Genomic DNA, 18,678 nt, shown 5'->3' on the forward strand with positions numbered 1-18,678 from the left:
TCCACACACAGACTGTGCCTGGGTGATGACAAGAAAAGGAAAAAAGAGGATGCACACTCTTTTTCTGTCACCTTACACACGACCAGTGCTGGATGCATGTATATTATGAATGTATATTTTTGGTTTCCCTTGACGGGAGATTTTTGAACCTGGAATTAAATAAACCCAAAGGGTGACATGGCTATCTGCATCATATTCACTAGGAGTTCACCAGTATCAGTGCTAGATAAAACAGTATTTCCATCTCTTTCTCTATGCTGAATGGTCTGTCAGAGAAGAAGGACATATCCTCTGCAGAGGACAACCCAGAATCTGCAGAAATTCCCTGGTATGAGTTCAGAGACACAGAACCAATTCATTAAGAGACGAATAAAGTATTTTTCCTATTAAAAAAGGGGGATTTTACAGCAGTCATTTCTGAAATACACAGCAAGAGGTAGGAAAAAGTTCTTGCATTGCCGACACTTGGCTTTCAGCCATTTCTATATGCATCTTTACACTTTGTTGCAACAGAAGTCCCAGATCTCTACAAGAGAAAAAAAGAGACGGAGTTCCAGCCTAGATGCTGCCATTGGACTATTGCCATGAAACACAAAAATGCATGGAAAACATGAGATAGCTTCAGGAGGGCAGAACCACCTTTGGAAGTAGGTATATTCAATTGCGAATATTCAAACTGCCAACAGGATACCTTGTACCATGAGAAACCCAGCCCCAAGTGTGCAGAAGAGAGAGGAGAGGGTATCAGAGGAATACCTGCATCTGCAAAAGAAGATAAGCAGGTGACAGAAGTATATACGTGAAGGTGCAAGGACAAAGAAGCAAGAAAGAAAATTAAAAAAACCAGAGAAATTAGCTACACCTTTTCAAAGATTCTACACGGTTACACTACAGAAAAAGAACTCTTTAGTCCAGCTTTTCCATACAATTAACAGCGGGAGTTGGCGATAAGGTATTATACAAGAATTAAGAGGCATGGAGGTGGTTTGTGCAATCTGATAATGGAGGATCGCACGATGTGAGATAAATTGTTAAACTAAAATGTGCATAATACTATAAAACATTTGAAACAGCTTGATTTACAGTGGTTAACGTTTATACTCAGAGCCACACAGAATCTGAAAAGTAGTTATTTAACAAAAATTATACATTTGTGGAGGCTTTATGCTTTTTAATGAGAAAATAATTTAAAGCAACTGTGTTGCCCCAAGTAAGCATAACTCACCAGTGAGTGGAGTAAGAATTTCATGGAGATCTTTGGCAAAATGAACCAGAACTCCCAACAGTAATTTAACTGCTATCTTATCATATATGATAAAACATGGATTGGCATGCTGCACATACAAGGTGATGACAAATAACTTGTGAAACAGTTCACTTTACTATTCAGCCATCAGCAGGTCATAAATACAAGAATTTACAGAGTCCCTCACTGACAGGAGCACACGCATTCAAAACCTGTGAGTCCCTTATTTCAAAGTAGAGTGCTGTGGGTTAGCCCCAGTAGGCTTAGCTGTATATTAGCATGTACTTTCTACTTGAAACTTTCAGAGTTGTCTACCCTGCACATCAACATTACAGGTAAGTATTAACCACCTTCTTCAGATGCATTAGAAATTTGATTATAAGTGATCATCTGAAACCTGGATCTCTGTCCAGATCGAAGCTGACTATCCTCCAGTGCTGCAGAGCTTCAATACACAACTCAAAAAATAGCAATGTAATCATTCTTCGCATGAGCCCAACAGTAAAAAGATAAAACAAAATTTGGTTTATTAGGCCAGCTGGCATGTATAATTTGTCTTACTGAAGCCTGTATGCACCCTTTCTTGCAGCCTGACTCACAGTAAGTCAACCAGTTTGATTTTAATTTAGCTCTGTTGAGGATGAACTTGCCCAGATGTAGTAAATTGCAGAAGTTCATACCATGCCTTGAATATTTTCTTTTAAGAGATTAATCTGGCTTTGGCCCAAAACAAAGCAGGAACACAAAACAAATGTAGTCACATACCAGCACTTAAGATGCTGCTGAAAATCTTATAATGGAAAAGTAGTGTTGAACTTCAACATAAAGTTTTATTAGGAAACAAATGTGACCACTTTTAATGCAAACATCAGGGAAAGAGAAACGGCTCTACTGGATAGACTGCAGCCGTGGTCCAGGAAATCCCCTTCCCCAACCTGCCCCTTCCTATGTGTAATATTGAACATTTCAGAAAGCACTAAGTGTCAGGAAAAGAAAATGTAGACCATAAACCACCATGTAATGCTGTAGATATCAGAGGCATCAAAGCACACCTCAGACTCCCTGATGCGCAAGCTCTGAGTCACCTCTGCAGAACTCCCTCTTCATTTTAGGCTTCCTCGGCGAATATCTTTCCAGTGCCTGGAGCTCAAGTCAGAAACAGGACTGGACCCAGTACTGTCCCCTGGGGCACACCGCTAGTGACTGCCATCCAACTGAGCTAATCACAACCAGTGGAGACCAGCAGTTCAGCCAGTTTTCAATCCACCCCACCGTTCACTTCTTTAGTCCGTATTTCACCAGTAAGACAGTGTTGAAAGCCTCACTGCAACTGAGATCAAATGACATCAAAATGACTGCTCTCCCCTGATCCAGCAAGCCAGTCATCTTATTTTAGAAGGCTACAAAACATTGGTCAGGTACTATTTCCTCATTATCCATGACAACTAATCCACTCACCATTTTGCCCTTGGAAATGGTTTCCAGAAGGATTTGCTCCATCACTTTCCCAGGGACCAAGGTGAAGCTGACCAGCCTGCAGTTATTCAGATCTTCCTTCTGGTCCATCTTGAAGACAGGAGTGACATTTGCTTTCCTCCAGCCTCAGGAACTTCTCCTGGTCGTCATGACCTCTCAAAGATAATGTAGAGCGGACTCACATCTACGTGTTGAACACATAAATAGAAAGAATGGATAATAACCTATTTACAAAATACACAGATTCTCTCATTCCCCTGTATTTTGACAGCAATGTCAGCTGGTAATATGCAACTCTACAAAAGCCTTTACAGTCAGTGAGATTAATATGAACTAGATCAGCTGTGTTTCTTCATGTGTTTGAAAGCCCCTAGCAAGTTATAGGCACTACAAGAAACAAAGAATGAAGGAAATAAGTATTTCTACCACATCTGTACAGCAGTATACAGATTTATGCCCTCCTTTTTATTTACCATTTGTACACTCATAAGGTTCTTTTCTCTCTGCAAAATGAAAAAGTAAGGAAAACCCTACATCCTTCTGATAGCCTGAAAGAATAAAGGGAACTACACAGTGTCTATTTTTCTCTTAGAAGTGTTCATTTGACATTTTCTGAATAAAGGTCTACATATATCTTAAAAATACAGCTGTGTAAACTGAAGGACACAGTTATCCAGACAGATATTTCAAATTATTGTCTTACCTGTAAAGCAAGGACAAAACCTAAATTGAGATCTTGGCAATGCATAGATATATAGATTTAGATTTAGATATATACATGCATGTGTATAAAGAAAACAAAGATGTTTTACACAGCCCATTAAAAAAGAAAAAGCAAAACAACTACAAATTGCTGAAAGAATTATTATCCCCATTTCCTATGAGTTCTAAATTGACTTTTGCAGGAAGTTTTACAAACATGAAAAATGTTTCCATTTACCTTAAAATGCAATACTCTTCTTGTGCAAAGCTGTAAGAGCCTTAACAAACTTGCCCATTGGTAAAGAAATATAGCCATTTCTACTTAGGAATTAGCTTTCTGTTTGAGAATTTTACAAAAAAAAAAAAACTTAAGAAAAAAATCAGTGTGTTCTGCTTCTCATAGGAACAGATGGTTTAAAAACCAACTTGCATGAAATTCTTGGACATCCAATCATATCTTTAAAAAATGTTACAGGATCCCTTTCTCCCCCTCCTATCTGTGTTTGCTCCAGCTGTTCTTAGGCAAGGAAAACCTAAAAATTTACTACCATCAAGCTGTGCCTCTGGGGCTTCCATTGGCACCAATACCACCCCCTCCCAGCATGTTTAAGACCTGTAACATGAAAAAGGGAAAAAGAGATTCTGCCTTGAAAAGTGTCTTCCAAGAGCCACAAGCTGCTGATCTGACTGCAGTTTTGGTAGCTCATACACCGCTCCTTCCTCACCTTTACAGAAAACAAAAAGGAGTGCTGGTGACATGAAGAGTGGCTTATTCTATAGGAATCTGTCCCCACCAGAAGGAAAAGAGCGCAGTGTTACCTTAGTCTCAAGAAGTAGTGGTCTGTAAGACCCACAAGCAGGGAGCTGGCATTTAACTGGAAGACAGAGTAGTTCATACAGACACACAGGAGGAGATACATGTACGCACAAGTGCCGATTTCAATACCTGGCCCTGCCCCAAAACACTGAGTAGTCACAGCCCCATGATTCTGCTTTGGTTTGGCGATGTTCATAAAGCAAGGGCAACTGACACCGTTTTCTTACAACACCTGAAAAACAATTAAAAAATGCCATTGTGCCACCATGGAGGAGAAAATACTGGTAACAGCCTTGCTGATCTTCTATAGCAAGTTACAATAAAATTAATTTAAAAAAAAAAAATTAAGGAAAACCAATCGATCATCTAAGCAATATTAGAAATTAATATCCCTGACTGATGGAGCCTTACAAAACTGTTTTCAAACCAACTGTAGGACCTTTTCTTTTTTGATAAGCACAATGGGCTTTAACTGCTTTGTCAGCGTGACAAACCTTTTCCCCAGAAGTGGAGCATTTATTCAAATGCTAATGAAAGTGAATGTAATTTGTAGTGGTGCTGAATCAACTTTTCAAGACTGTAATTTGCATTTGTATAAAACTCGGAATTTTCAACATGAAACATATTTGAATAGGGTTTTGAGACTAAACAAATTGACATACTGCTTTTGCCATCAATTTAAAAGTATTTTGATTTCTTTATGATAGGCAACTTTAATAATACCGAGGAGCTTTTTATATTTACAAATTTTCTTCAACTGGAGAGCAGACTCTCAAGATTCATTAAAATAGTCTATAGCTCCTATATTAAACCATTGTATCAACCAGTTCAATTTCCAGATCCAAATCAATTGCTCGTACCATTCTGCCAATGTAGATTCATCTCTCAATTCATCATAACTGACCAGGGCTTGTAGACCATAACTTTTAGCGATGTAATATTCTTCCTGTAATCACCAGCAGGCATGCAGCTATTCTCCCATTTTTGTTCCTCCACAACACCCCCAAAACCAGCACAGAATAGAAAGTAAACTGAAAATATTCTGTTATTTATTATATAATCACTGTCATGTCTCAAGTTGGACTGCTAGATTCAGTTTTGTACTTCCCAACTCAGATGAAGCATAACTGAAGTGAAATGGATCCAGAGATGGAGGCATAAAGTTTCCATTTGAAGAGCAGGAAAAAATCTGAAGCTGTCAGGTTGAGACGCAGGATGACAGAGCTACTCAAAAAAAAAAAAAAAAAAGTCCCTTTTGTACAAGGGACATCCAGTGAAACTGAGACACTAATAAATTGGGTGTGCAAAGCCATCAACATATCAAACTGCTAAATGCATAAATATGCAATGAGAATATCCATATTTACATTATAGAAAATAAAAGTTGCAAGCATATGACTTCATGTGAACCGTAAAGCTTGATGTTGACCTTTGAGCTTCAGGCAGGTCATTTCATATCTGTTTGCTGTAAGTGTTCTTTTATTCTTTAAAAAAAAAAAAATCACCTACAGAATAATGGACTGAATATATATGGTTATTTAAGTGGAATTTAGCACTATATACAGCTGCAGCTGAATTTGTCCATTCAAGCAGAGGATTTGAGTCAGATACATTTAAAATTATCTATCGCATGGTGTTGACAAAGGTTTTAAAAAGCACAAAGTCTTCAGGTATGGGCATCTGATATCATATTCACCACGGACACTACTTCAGCCAAGCACGCAACCTGACAAAATATTTCTACCCTCAACAACACAGATATACTATCATCTGGGAAGTAGTATTAGTAAGGCTACATGATAACATTTAGGTAAAACATGCAGTATATATTTTCCGTATGGTTTATGTGACAACACATCTTTGTCTAGTAACAGTAATTGCTATTAGGCAGCATAAAATATAACTGCTGGAGAAGTATTTGCATAACATTCAGGGATGGTTTCAAAAAAGTTAGGATTTTCAGAGTATTTACAATAACTAACAGCACAGTAAGCCACTGATTAATGGAAGAGTCCACGTAGAAAGTGCACAGATGCCACTAACTTTGGCATTCCACACATCTCCTGCCCTGTGCAGCAATATGAATGACTGCAAAGGACAAGCAGGAAACTGAAGAACATCTAACAAGCAGAAATGGAATATTTTTTTCATTGAATATATTGGAATAGTAACACTTTCACTGTCTTGATCGTCTCTAACCAGCTGAATAAAAATTGAACAATATAACCTGCCTGGTAAATGCTCTTAAAAGCCTTAATGGAAACTAATTCTCACTGCTGCTGGGCTCTATTAAAAAAAATAACCTGAAAGCACAAGAAAAATAAATTAAAATCATTACAGAAGGATGAAGGGTCAACTGAGGAAGATGGTTCCACCAGAAGTATCTTGCTGCACAGATATTTCTGTTGGGCAAGGAAGAGAAAAATCCTTCAGTCCAGGAGTCCCCCTAAGAGCAGGACATATCCGAAGCTACCACCTAACAGGGGGTGCAGTGGATGGGAACAATCAAAAATACACCTTGTCAAAAAAACAAGGAAACAAACAAACCAACCAACCCCCACAACACGATTTCACCATGTTCCTGAGGATAAGCCAAGCAGTACCTGGGCTTCAGAGACCTCTGGAATCTGCACAAGAACACGAGAGGTACTGCTACATTTGACACTGCCTTCACATGTAGAAAAACAGACGTTCCCATGTGTGACCTCGTCTTCTGTTACACTGGATGCACTACCAGGTGATGAAACATAAAAAAACCCAAAACCCAAACCACAAAGTTTTGACAAATACAGGCTTGGGCTTTTATTTAAAAATACACTTAAAAGTGCGTTCTTTCAGGGATGAAATTTGAGGGCAAGAACACTCCCTGGTATACACGTAGGTGCCAGTCTGTATCAGGCCCTGATCTGAACTGGCAGTGATGCCAGGTCCAAGCAGCGGTTGTCCCTCTCTCGCCCTGACCAGACTAAAGGTCCTTGGTGGGAAATATATACATACATACGTACAAAGTGGATCCCACCTGAGGCTTAGATTTTCCATCCCATTGTACAAAAGTTACTCAAACTTATCGTTACAAAACACCTCGGCTCTTTTGGAAAGTAACCAGATTTTCTGTGATATCAGACAGTGCAATTAGTGAGGAAACGCATGAGAAAGATGGGATTCATGAGCTACTCAGTAGCATGGCACTTGGAGAAACAGCAGCTCAAGTCTCTGTTCATCTCATTTACTTCGGGCAGTTTGGTGTCCTTTCCTTGCCTGGGTTTCCCTTTGTATAAAATGAAGGCAAGTTCATCTAAGAGCAGCGCAGAGCAATAGCTGTTAGGATCGTGTACATAGCTGGCAAGTGCTCAGATAGAGTAACAGAAGTACCAAAGACAGAAAGGAAGAGAGTTATGAGCACAATTCCCAATTACATCACTGATAAACCTTAGCAGACTCATTTTCTCTTAAGCTAATACTTGTTTCCCCATTTTTAGTTCCAAAGTAAAACTGGAATGCAGTTAAGCCAAAACCTGTGGCCTTGGGGCTTAAATTCCAAAGGAAACAAGCAGACAGCAATACACCACACATTCCGCGGGAGTGATCAAAAATAGGATAAGGCTTACGCATGAAACAGGTTCAACCAGCACAGCATACAACTTGATGTTGCCCTGCTCCTTTGAGGTAAAAAGCAAAAGTTAATCAGCCAAGGGTGTGTGTGTGTGTGTGTTTTTTCTTTCTTTGTTTGTTTGTTTTAAAGTCTTTTCCTATCCTACTCAGGAAGCTGGACAGAACAGAAGTATTTACGGAGGCCAAGTCAATTTTACCAAATAAACCAATGTTTGGAGAACGCAGCAATACATTTCAGCTCAGTGATCTAAGTTTCCTTAGAACAAAACATTTCATTTTGGGTAAAATGATGTCAGATTCATCTCCAAATCATAGTTGCTGATAATTTGGAATGGTGCAAGAGGGAAAAAGCTATTTCCACATTTTCAAATTGCCTACAAACTCTATGGTTTGCAACAAGTCCCCTGCCTTATTCCACAAGCTTATTTTATTTTGAGACTTAATCAACTTTGACTTTTACTTCCAATAACCTCCCCCCCCCCCCCATTCCTGTGCCATTCAACACCTAAGGTACCATTCAGTAGTGAAGTTCAATCCTTAAATGGACATGCTAGCCATGTTCTGTGATTTTGACACTTCTCTCATCGGGCCTTGTTATTTTTCAGAAGAAACTTCCCAAGATGCTCAGTATCTTCAGTGAGCTGTATTGATCCTATTTCTGCCAATATTCTAGATTTTCTGAAAAGCTGGGAGATTAGGGGAAGGGAGAGGAAATAAAGGTGCAAAACACATGGAAACACTACTTCTGCTTCCAGATGCAGTGAAGTCAGCTTGAACTTAGAAGCAGCAAACTGAAAAAATACGGCATGAGTTTAGTAACTTGAAAAGTAAATCCTATTTTGAAACTGTAGATTAAAAGAGAAATTGTAACATCAACCCTATTTCACAAATTCAGAATAACATTCAAAAACTGATGAGAAAATAGGCCATAAGGAATGCTTCACCATTAATGCTTCTCTGGAAACAACAGCTTTAGCATAATAACCAGTCCTTGTTACCAGCATAAAGACTATAAGCCTCTCAAATGTAGGAAACAGTACATAACCCTCACTATTTCTTTTAAACAACAAAGGAATTCTGTAACCAATTCTGGAATTACAAGGAAAAGCACATACATGATATTCCTCTAATGAAAGAAAGCTGAAAGACGTTAAAAAAATCCGCTGCTTAGCTTTAGGAGATACTAGTAAAATCCATCCCATAATGCTTTTCTAAGGCACACTGAGGAGGAGTCATAGATTGGCACTATCCAATTATACGGAGACACAATTTAATTAAGAAAAACGTACAGTTCTTATTGCAAGCCTTCTTCATCCCCATGACTCCTGTATCTCAGAAGTCCTTTCCTCCCTGCCTTTCCTGCTTATTCCATGTCACCGAATGTGAATGCAAAAATACATCCTTCAGGTAACATGTGGTGGTGTTTGTTAGGGTTATTCCAGTTTGTTTGAACTTTGGGCTTCGCACCATGCAGTTATAAATTTAAGAGTAAGCTGCAACTATTTTTTGTTGTTCTAAGAGGTCATAATAAAGCTCATGTGCTTCACTACAGACTTACCACTACATTACTACATAACCCAAGTGTTTTAGTTTTGTAGAGAATGGGTAACAGGAGCGGGGAAATACATGAATATCAGTCGTAGATCAGACCCTGTGAAATGCAATGCACACAATCAGAAAAGGACACTCAACTGTTAATATCCCAAAAGGTGCTATGCTATTACCTGTAGTATTACTAAAATGGTCATCGCAACTTCCGTATTGTGATATGATAAAAATGAATGCCTGTACGAGATCTGGGAAAAGCTGCAACTTGCAGTCAGAAAAACACTGTTTTCTCTGTAATCTCCAAGAACTTCCAAGTGGCACTGAAAACCATAAATCCTATCTGAGAAGACACATGATATAATAAGTGCTATTTCCAAACAAACTCCAGTTAACAGAAGGTAATTAATGATTTATCTTTACTGTTGCAATACTGGTAGCTTTTTCTTTTATTAATAATTTTTAAAACCATTAAAGGTGATTGGCTGATGCAAAATGTTGATGTTTGTATCACATTAGTCATTTCCATTAAAGTTTAAAATTGGAGTATTTTTCAAAAAGAAGCACTTCTTCCCTTCTTATGTGCCAAAGATCAAAAAATACAGTCTGCAATTACTGTAAGCCATCTCTCCCTATGGAGCTTTTTTTGTAGAGATTACTTGACAGTGATTGATATAACCGCTCTGCTGAAGAATTTCTGCAGAAAATTTTAGTTGATCTCTTCCAATGATATTTAAATAATCATTACACAGGTTATATCAAAACCTTAATAACATGCACTTCACTACAATGTTTATTCTTTAAACACACAATTTTATTCTAACTGATTGTCCTATTTTTTCCATATGTTTTTCTTGATTCACCTACCAATTAACTAATAATCACTAGACAACCACAAGACTTGGAATAAGTGGATTATACGTAAGGCAAAACAAAACAAGAATCCTCCCTAGGAAAAAACCAATGATTTGTCTAAAAAACTCTCTCAGACTTTGTATTAATCTTTAAAGATCTAAGTATGACAAGGAACCAAGAAGACAACACGGATGTTTAGAAGTTAGGAAAAGCAGAGGGAAGAGAGAAAGGATTTGAAGAGAAGCATGGATGACTGACACTTTTACTCTTTCACCTGTGTGTACTCCAAATGGCCCTTGTTAGAAAGAAGACCAGATACTTCAACAATTTGCTTTCAACAACTTGATTTTTGCAGTGGATTGTCATATGTAAGGGCAACTGCTTTCAAAACACTACATTTTACTATGTCTTCAACTTAAAAAAAAAAAATTAGCTTAGTAATCTGAGAATATATTTACTCAGCAGTATTTCTCCAGCAACCAAATTCAATGCAACTGGTGAGTTTGCCCATAAATTAAACCACAAATATTTTAGAGACAGGAATGAAAATAAATTCAAAAGACTTATGCAGGAAAATCTGATAAGGGTTAGCATGGAGTGTAGCAAAACTTTGAGATACGATGTAGCGATAGAATGAAAAAGCTAAGTATTTAAAGAAAACTTCAGCGTTGAAATTCTGCAGTAACCTTTCTGTGCAACACTAAACATTCATTCCTTTTTCCAGTTACTGTCACTGTGTAAGCTGAAAATATATAAATAGTCTCAGGAAGGATCTAGCAAGTGTTTAATTAAATCTTGGCAAATCAGCAATGTATTTGATGGTGCATAGATCAATGTGTAATATATTTACTCTGTAGCTTCTTTATGTACGCATTATAGGAGACAATATATGATGTAATGTAAATATACAATTATACCTGTACTAGTGCAGAAGTTTTTACTTTCTACATTAAACCAAATCTCAAAATGAGAGAATCAAGGCACTGAGACAGTCCATTAGGTAACACCGTTAAAAACACCCACACTTCAAAAGGCAGCCTGGTTTGTTGTCATTTAAAAGGTTTCACGTTCCTGATTGAAAGGTCAATAGAGAAAGTTAAGATTTGGGTGACTACAGGCAGCACTTCTGACAATGACTTTTAGTCAAAAGCCTGTGTTTGAAACAAAATCTTTTGTGTTACAAAAGCATAGGAAAAGCTAAATATTTAGCTCCAAACATCCTGCAAATATCGTTTTGCTTCTCGAAGCGTGGCCAGGATTTTCATTGCTTCCAATTTGTCAGCTTCCATTTCCATGCTTAAAATGTCCACTACAGCATCACTTACACCATCAGCCATGTGCTTCTTATCTCTGAAAAAAAAAGAAGGTGGGGGGGAGGAAAATGCATAATAGTGCATTTTTTCTTTTATCAATAGCTTCAGAGGCAGGATAATATTGGAAAAGAGGCATTTAAAAAATCCCAAACAAAAATATAGCTTGTATGGCAAGATTCTTACTGAGTTTTCATGTAGCTGAGCATTGACAGTGACAATGGTTTCTCTCAATCAAACATTACAAAGTTTTCAGCATGCTGTAATTTATAAGAAAAAAAAACCCTTGGAAGCTTAGTTGAATTGTCACAGAGTAATTGTTTTCTTTTAGGGAGAATTGGACCTGCTGAAGTATTTTTTATTATTGTATCACCATAAGGGTCCAATATATAAAAAAAACCCAAACAAAAAAAAACCCAAACAAAAAAAAACCCAAAAACCAACAAACAAAACAAAACCTCCACTTACTAATAATGCTATTTTTAATACAAATAGCTGGCACTTATTCCTGAAGAAGAACATATTGACGTTGGGCTCTATATTCAAACAGTTTGTCCATTTATCAACAAACTTCCTACAGATCTCAAACCTCCAGGTAAGTTAGCATCCACAAAAAAAACTTCCCACTGTAAAATATATTACTATTACAGAGCTTTAGCATTCTGGCCTACCCAAGCCCGCAAAATAGCAGAAGACTCTTGCTATCTCACAGCTGTGCAGTTTATCATCACATGTACTCAAATATCTCATTTTCTCAGGAGAAATCTTTCAGCTTGAAACCTCCTATAGCTTAACTGAATACTAAAAAAGAATAAGAAAGAATAAGTGACTAAAGCAACCACTGAAACTGTGTGGCTACAAGCTATGCTTTCAAGACCATATTGGAAAAAAACAGACATAGTGATGAAATTCTAGGATTCCAGGAAGGCTCTTTCAGCATCATGTTGGTCCTTTCTTTCAGACAGCTCTAAGCCTCTCTAAAGCCTCAAACTTCTGCTAACTCTGTTATTTCTGAGACAGTCCATCTGCACGCTACTCACCCACATACATAGAAGTAACCTCTCTCTTTCAGCAGGACTCTGGCAACTTCCTTAGCATAAAGCCTAATGATGTCTTGCACATATTTAGGCTGGGCTACTTCTGCAGTTGAAAAGTCTCTTGAGAAACAAACCTTAAGATGAGTTAACGTGCCATTTTCAAGAAAACATCTGAGCTCATCTCTGAAAGGCAATAAAAACTGTTAGTAATGGCTCAGAGATCAGCATTCCCTCATGAATACAAATGAATGCTAAATAATGAACTTGCTTGAACAAATAGTCTCGATCCTGATGCCGACAACCAAAAAACAGCCATGTCTCTCCAAATTCCCAGTCTGCATGTTCTTCTCTGAGCTTTTGCCTAAAGAAACCAAAAAAACCAAAATCCAATCCTGTTTTATCAAGTGAAGAATCTAAAAGGTCTACAACCTAGTTCTCATTTAAAATAGTGCTTTAATAAACCTAAGGATTGGCAGAAGTGTGAAACGACTTAAGGTAAATCGCAGTAAAACCCTCCTTATTTGATTTTCTTGACTACTCACTTTTGGCCCAGCTCAAAATCAATCAACTTCAAAAGGGGTTTTTTTGCCATAGTTTCATATTGGAATAGTCAAGACTGACACTTCCAAACATCTTACAAAACTATCCTGACTGCTGAATAAGGAGATCATTACCCTTTATCCTTCACTGGAAGCCCTATAAAAACACCTGGGAAAACTCAGCACAAAGCAGTTTTAAGCATGCTTTCCATTTAGCTGTAGAAACCTGCTAGACTTTATGAATAACAATCTATTTACTACTATATCATCAGGAGAGTTATTGCATTTTCTTGAAATAATGCTGAAGGTATTACTTCAGAGGGGGTTTAGCTGCAACTTTCTAGTTACATTTTGAGATAGAGATTTCATTTATCATTGATCAAATGATTATGAAATGCAATAAATCCTTTAAAATAAAATGCAAAATACTTCTGAGAGATAAAGGTATATTTAGGAGTTAAAATTAAAGAGTAAGGATTGTACATAATGATTTGCTTAAAGCAGAAGCATGGAGTCAGACACATCATGGCAAAATTTCACTTTTCTCTCAAATAAAATGGTTTAAAAATAATTGTTAGAGGACACAAGAAACTCCATTACCTTGCCGGAACTAATGAGTCACGTAGGAATGATATATGTTGATTACCTATAAAACTTGCAACCATTCCCACCCAAATATTCCACTCTTCCCGTTCTTCATTTGCTCCAAATGATCATGTTTTTACACCTCCTTGGTGATGTGGTATCTGTCACTTTTTGAACAAGCGTCTCTTTGCCTTGCAAAATTACACTGCTGAAGTTGGAGGGGGGAAAAAAGGGAACTACCTTCCCTCAAATACAAACCCAAGACTACTGCCCAGTTGTGGGTTCAGGTGCCAAGCTCCTCATCTTAAAACATCAAAATGTGTAAACACACAGAAATAAGGAAATGTGGGAGAAAACTTGACATTCATCATGCCAAGACTTTTAATATAGATGACACTTCTGGAGGAAACGGATTTTGAATACCAAACTTAAGCCAATCAACACTGTTTCTAAAAACTACCAACCTCTTACAGGACTTCCACTAGCAACACAGAGATAAAGGACTTAATTTCTTATTACTGTTTCTGCAATTCACCCAATTCCTCATATATTCACTATGAACATTAAATACAGTCAGATGAAAGTATAAGTTGCATTTGTACTCAAAACCTGAGGCTGTATTTTCTTCAACATAGAAAGGCTGCTTTCCATGTAACAACTTGGTACATACCTATGTTGTAGGAAACCAATAAATGGTGAAATTCCTGTTCCTGGACCAACCATCATGAACGGGACAGATGGGTCTGCAGGTAAGTGGAAAGTATTGTTTGGACGAGCAAAAATAGATATCTAAAATGAAATTACATAGAATACAATTGAAGAATATTTTTAAGCAGTGAAAATACCATGAAATTTTTAGAACCTTCAGGGTATTTACATAGTGTATGTGTCCAAACACCCTTCCATATCCTAAGCTTCAGAGTTTAATGCCACATAGACATTTAGAATAAAATTTCACGTGAGTTTCTGAAAAAAACCACACCATATTTACAAACCTATTAATCCATCTGGAGGAAAACTAGAGAAAAACACACAAACATGAGTTTCTGAATATGAAACTTGACTGGACCATAAATGTGGGGAATACTGTTACAGAATTCATGGAAAGTTTGGTGTTGGTACTCAAAGGGATGTAAAGCTAGTTTATTGCTATTATAGGCAACTCAACCTTCTTTTACATTGTGAACATCTAAAAATATTCCAATGGAGGTGAGGATTTGCTTATAGGGAATTGAAGCCTACTGATCCTGAGCTCGCTTTCTTAATTTTCATAAAAGTTTTACATGATCTCCAAAAATGCATATAGGTAAGAGGAGGCACATAACTGCTCAAAGATCTTGGAAAATGGTTCATATCATTCCACTGATAAACTCTAACTCTGATCTTCAGATCTGTGTCTGAAGGGAAGTCTAAATGTAATTTTCATAGGAACTCTACAACTATTCTCTGAGGCATGGCTAACATGATATATAGAAAATGATAGATGACTATTTTTAATTCTTTAAAAGATTATTCAAGACTTAGCAGCAGCCATAGCAGAGCTTCATCCATTAGTCATAAGCAACCATCCAATTTATTTTGCATATTAATTATGAAAAGATTTGAATTTACTTTCAAGTTTAAGGAAGGAGTGAAGCACTAGACCAAGTTATTTTAACTTTGTTCTGTAAACCTGAGTCGTTTAGCACTACTCGTTTCTTATCATTTAATTCACTACAGATACTACAACATTAAAAAGGATTATTTTTCTGGTTTCATGATGGTAAGAAAATAGTATAATTCTTGCTGGTGAGGGGCAATATTTGTATTTCTGTTACACTTACTACTTCAAATCACGCTTGAGTTAGGAGGACATTTTCCCTATTAATGATTCCAAACGGTCATTCCTTTAAAAAATACTGCAAGTGGTAAACACATTTATACTGTAAAGTGTCTTCAATTAATCTAAGGTATTTTGCATAAGATCACACTCATCTATTTTGTACTGGTATTCCACATATTTCTGCAATCTACATGTATTGCTGCACATTTACATATGCTGAATTCTAGCTTGCACAGCAGATGCAAATAGTTCTGAACTTTACTCAGACTCATGTTGTAATAAACCTTTTTTTTTTCTTTTTAACTCCACCTCTTTTTCATGTTTGATCTTTAATATACTGCAAATCAATTATATTTTAAATAAATAACAGAATACTGGAATAAGATATATGATGCACATATTAATGAGTTTGTCTTTTGAGTTAGTTTTAAAAAATGAAGATAACTTGTATGGGGTTTCCTTCCATTTTGCCAGACGAACACCTTGAATTATTGGCACAGTTTTCTTGTAACCAAATTCTATGCTTGTTTCCATTTTTCTTAATCAAATATAGATTAGACTGGCAGTAGTTCTTTTGTCATATTAATTATATAGTAGAATTCCAAATTTTTAATAATTAGCTTATGCCTAATAAGTCTGAGACCAATTAATTACATAGATTCTCTGCCATGAAAGGAAAAGGAGGAGGGAGAAAGTACCTTCTCCTAATAATACCAACCATGCCAAACCATCTTTGATGGACATCAGAAATACCACAGACAACTGTCCCGTGTCTTATTCAATAACTGGGCCTTTGCAAACTGTGTGAGAGCTGACAAGAAGTCAGTTTTACAATTTCTCTCCTATTACCTGCACCCGTTCTGGAAGTGACCAAGTGCCTCTCTCCTACAACACTAACAGTCATAACCATTTAATTGCACAGTGGTATTTTAGTCCACAAAAACATCATCCAAGACTCACTTAGGACTACAGTGGGGTATAAAACAACTCTGGCCTTTCAGCAATGGGAAGTTTCACAACTCAGGTATCCACAGATAAAGTAAAATGTAAGTTTAGCAACTTAGCAATGAAGTTCTAGACATGTTACAGGGGGAAGGGTAAATTTACAGGTAGGGTAGAACTGCAAAATGAAGGTGTATACTGCCAAAACACCTGCATGATATCAGAGCAGTGAACAAAGAAACCTGCAGTTGTTTCAAACATGCATAAATTTAACGGTTAAGGAGTTTAGGTCTAATATTCATACCTTTTCAGTTGAAGAGCTTCCTCCTTCTGTATTCAGAGTGTTTTTATTGGGGTGCAGTAGAGGTGCAACTAACTCAGCAAGCCACCCTGTACATACTCCTTTCCGTGAGACTGGTCTAGCGGGACAGGCAGGGAACTCCACAATATTAAATACAAACCACAGTTTTCCTGGCTGATATAAGTTTGAACTGCAAAGACAAAAGTATAAAAAGAAAAACCCAAACCTGAGAGATAGCTGTACAATCTCACAGCAGGTCCATTTGCAGCCCAAACCACCTCAATTAAATCAAGATTCTCAGTGTTCAAATAACCATGTGATAATCACATATAGCTAGAAAACGCCTTAAGGTTGGAGTCAAGAGGCCAGTGCCTACAGAAGGGAATCCAAATTCCTACCAGATTCACGTGAGTGTGAGCTTGTTCTTGAGAACTCTACCAAAGTCTTGCCATACACTCAAAACAATGTTGTTTGAAACAGTCAAATCCTGTGGTTTTTTGCAACAGGGACACAATCACTTTTTCCTCAGGTTTCATTCCTTTCTTTCTTCTTTAGATCATAACGTACACACACACATTTGAGAAAAATGCATACCTAAATTACCAAGGAGATATAGTTTGAATATTTCATTACCTTGACACTGAATAGGATCTGGCTTGTAATTTAGGAAGATGTTCTGAAAAATAAAAAAAAATTAAAAAAAAAAAAAAAGCATCACTTATTATTTGATTCACCCCAATGAAAATGAAAATGTCATATAATCAGTGTTTACACTACAACAGATTACAAGCATATTATAATTGAACTGTAATTTTATCCTATTAACATTCAGTGTTTGTGGTTCAGAAATAAGCTATTAAGTCATGAACTCTACTTTGAATGTTTTTAGAGTTTATGGAACATCTGTTAGAGATCCTATAAAATGAGGCCATGACAGTTAATTTATGGGGTTCTTGGTCAATTAAAAACAACTGTAAGGTGCACAGAAGAGATGCCAGTAGCTAGTGGACGAGGTGAAGCTTGAAATTTAATTTTCCCCACTTTTCATCTAAGAGCTCAAAAGCTCTCAGAATAGGAATTGCTTGATTGAAAGTTTCCTATATATCATGTCCTAGAAGCAGATATGCCAGTTCAATTTCAAACCACTATGAGTACCTAAGCAAATTTTTGAAATCACAGCTAAAAAAACAACAGAGACATAAGTTTACTGGGCATTTTTTCAATGAGAAATACACTATATATATATCACACACACACATTTATATCTATGTATGTATGGACATATACAGAAAAGGTCAAACTCACTGGTGCCTTCAAAGGAACGACTTGCATGCAGACTGCACATTTTGGCTGAGGAGAAGGGCATATTAAAAGGAGACAGACTTATCACTAAGTGAACAATGTGGTGGGGAATGGTGACAATAAGCAAGCAATACCAGAAAAATTGGGTGTAGCAAATGCCAGAAAACATACAGTGGAGTAACAGGGTAACATGCAGTTTAACTGCTTTCTACTTGTTTTTCCACATGTACCACTGTTTTGCAGATGTTCCAGCTAGTACCTGGACATCCTGACATATTTTAAAGATGCTCTGCTACATAAGATAGTTGCGAGTCAGAGTTAAGAAAAGCTAGTTCAGTGAAATCACTTAAAGAAGATGCTAAGCCCATTCAGCACATTACTTCCCTGAGGCAACACATTTTAAGAACTTTCAAAATTTCCTTTTATTCAGTTCAGTTGCTACAGCATGTTCCATACCACTTTGAAAAGCTAAGTGTTTTTGCTTTCACTGTGAAAAATCATGTATTTGTATAAAGTGAAGCAGAGATTGTATTTATTTTCTTAAATCCCCATAGTGTACTAAGGAGGAGAGATTTGGTGTAGGCGTG

At 37.0% G+C, this 18,678-nt stretch overlaps 1 protein-coding gene and 1 long non-coding RNA gene across 3 annotated transcripts in view; both read right to left on the minus strand.

Annotated features, from left to right (window-relative positions):
- LOC142042405 (uncharacterized) overlaps positions 1-4,361 on the minus strand; it is a 45,183-nt gene extending 40,822 nt beyond the window's left edge. The window contains exon 1 of the long non-coding RNA XR_012653755.1: positions 2,705-4,361. This is a non-coding gene — a long non-coding RNA (uncharacterized LOC142042405). The remainder of the gene's footprint in view (positions 1-2,704) is intronic.
- A 1,354-nt stretch (positions 4,362-5,715) lies between these two features.
- MTRR (5-methyltetrahydrofolate-homocysteine methyltransferase reductase) overlaps positions 5,716-18,678 on the minus strand; it is a 36,369-nt gene continuing 23,406 nt past the window's right edge. For both annotated transcript variants that reach the window (XM_075052277.1, XM_075052278.1), the window contains exons 12-17: positions 17,423-17,465; positions 16,793-16,979; positions 14,395-14,513; positions 12,869-12,961; positions 12,604-12,783; positions 5,716-11,603 (exon numbers count right to left, since the gene is read on the minus strand). In XM_075052277.1, the coding sequence (XP_074908378.1) occupies positions 11,459-11,603; positions 12,604-12,783; positions 12,869-12,961; positions 14,395-14,513; positions 16,793-16,979; positions 17,423-17,465 (767 nt within the window). In that variant the 3' untranslated portion in view covers positions 5,716-11,458. The remainder of the gene's footprint in view (positions 11,604-12,603; positions 12,784-12,868; positions 12,962-14,394; positions 14,514-16,792; positions 16,980-17,422; positions 17,466-18,678) is intronic.

Source organism: Buteo buteo, chromosome 20, assembly GCF_964188355.1.
Source record: "Buteo buteo chromosome 20, bButBut1.hap1.1, whole genome shotgun sequence".
Taxonomy (NCBI): Eukaryota; Metazoa; Chordata; class Aves; order Accipitriformes; family Accipitridae; genus Buteo; species Buteo buteo.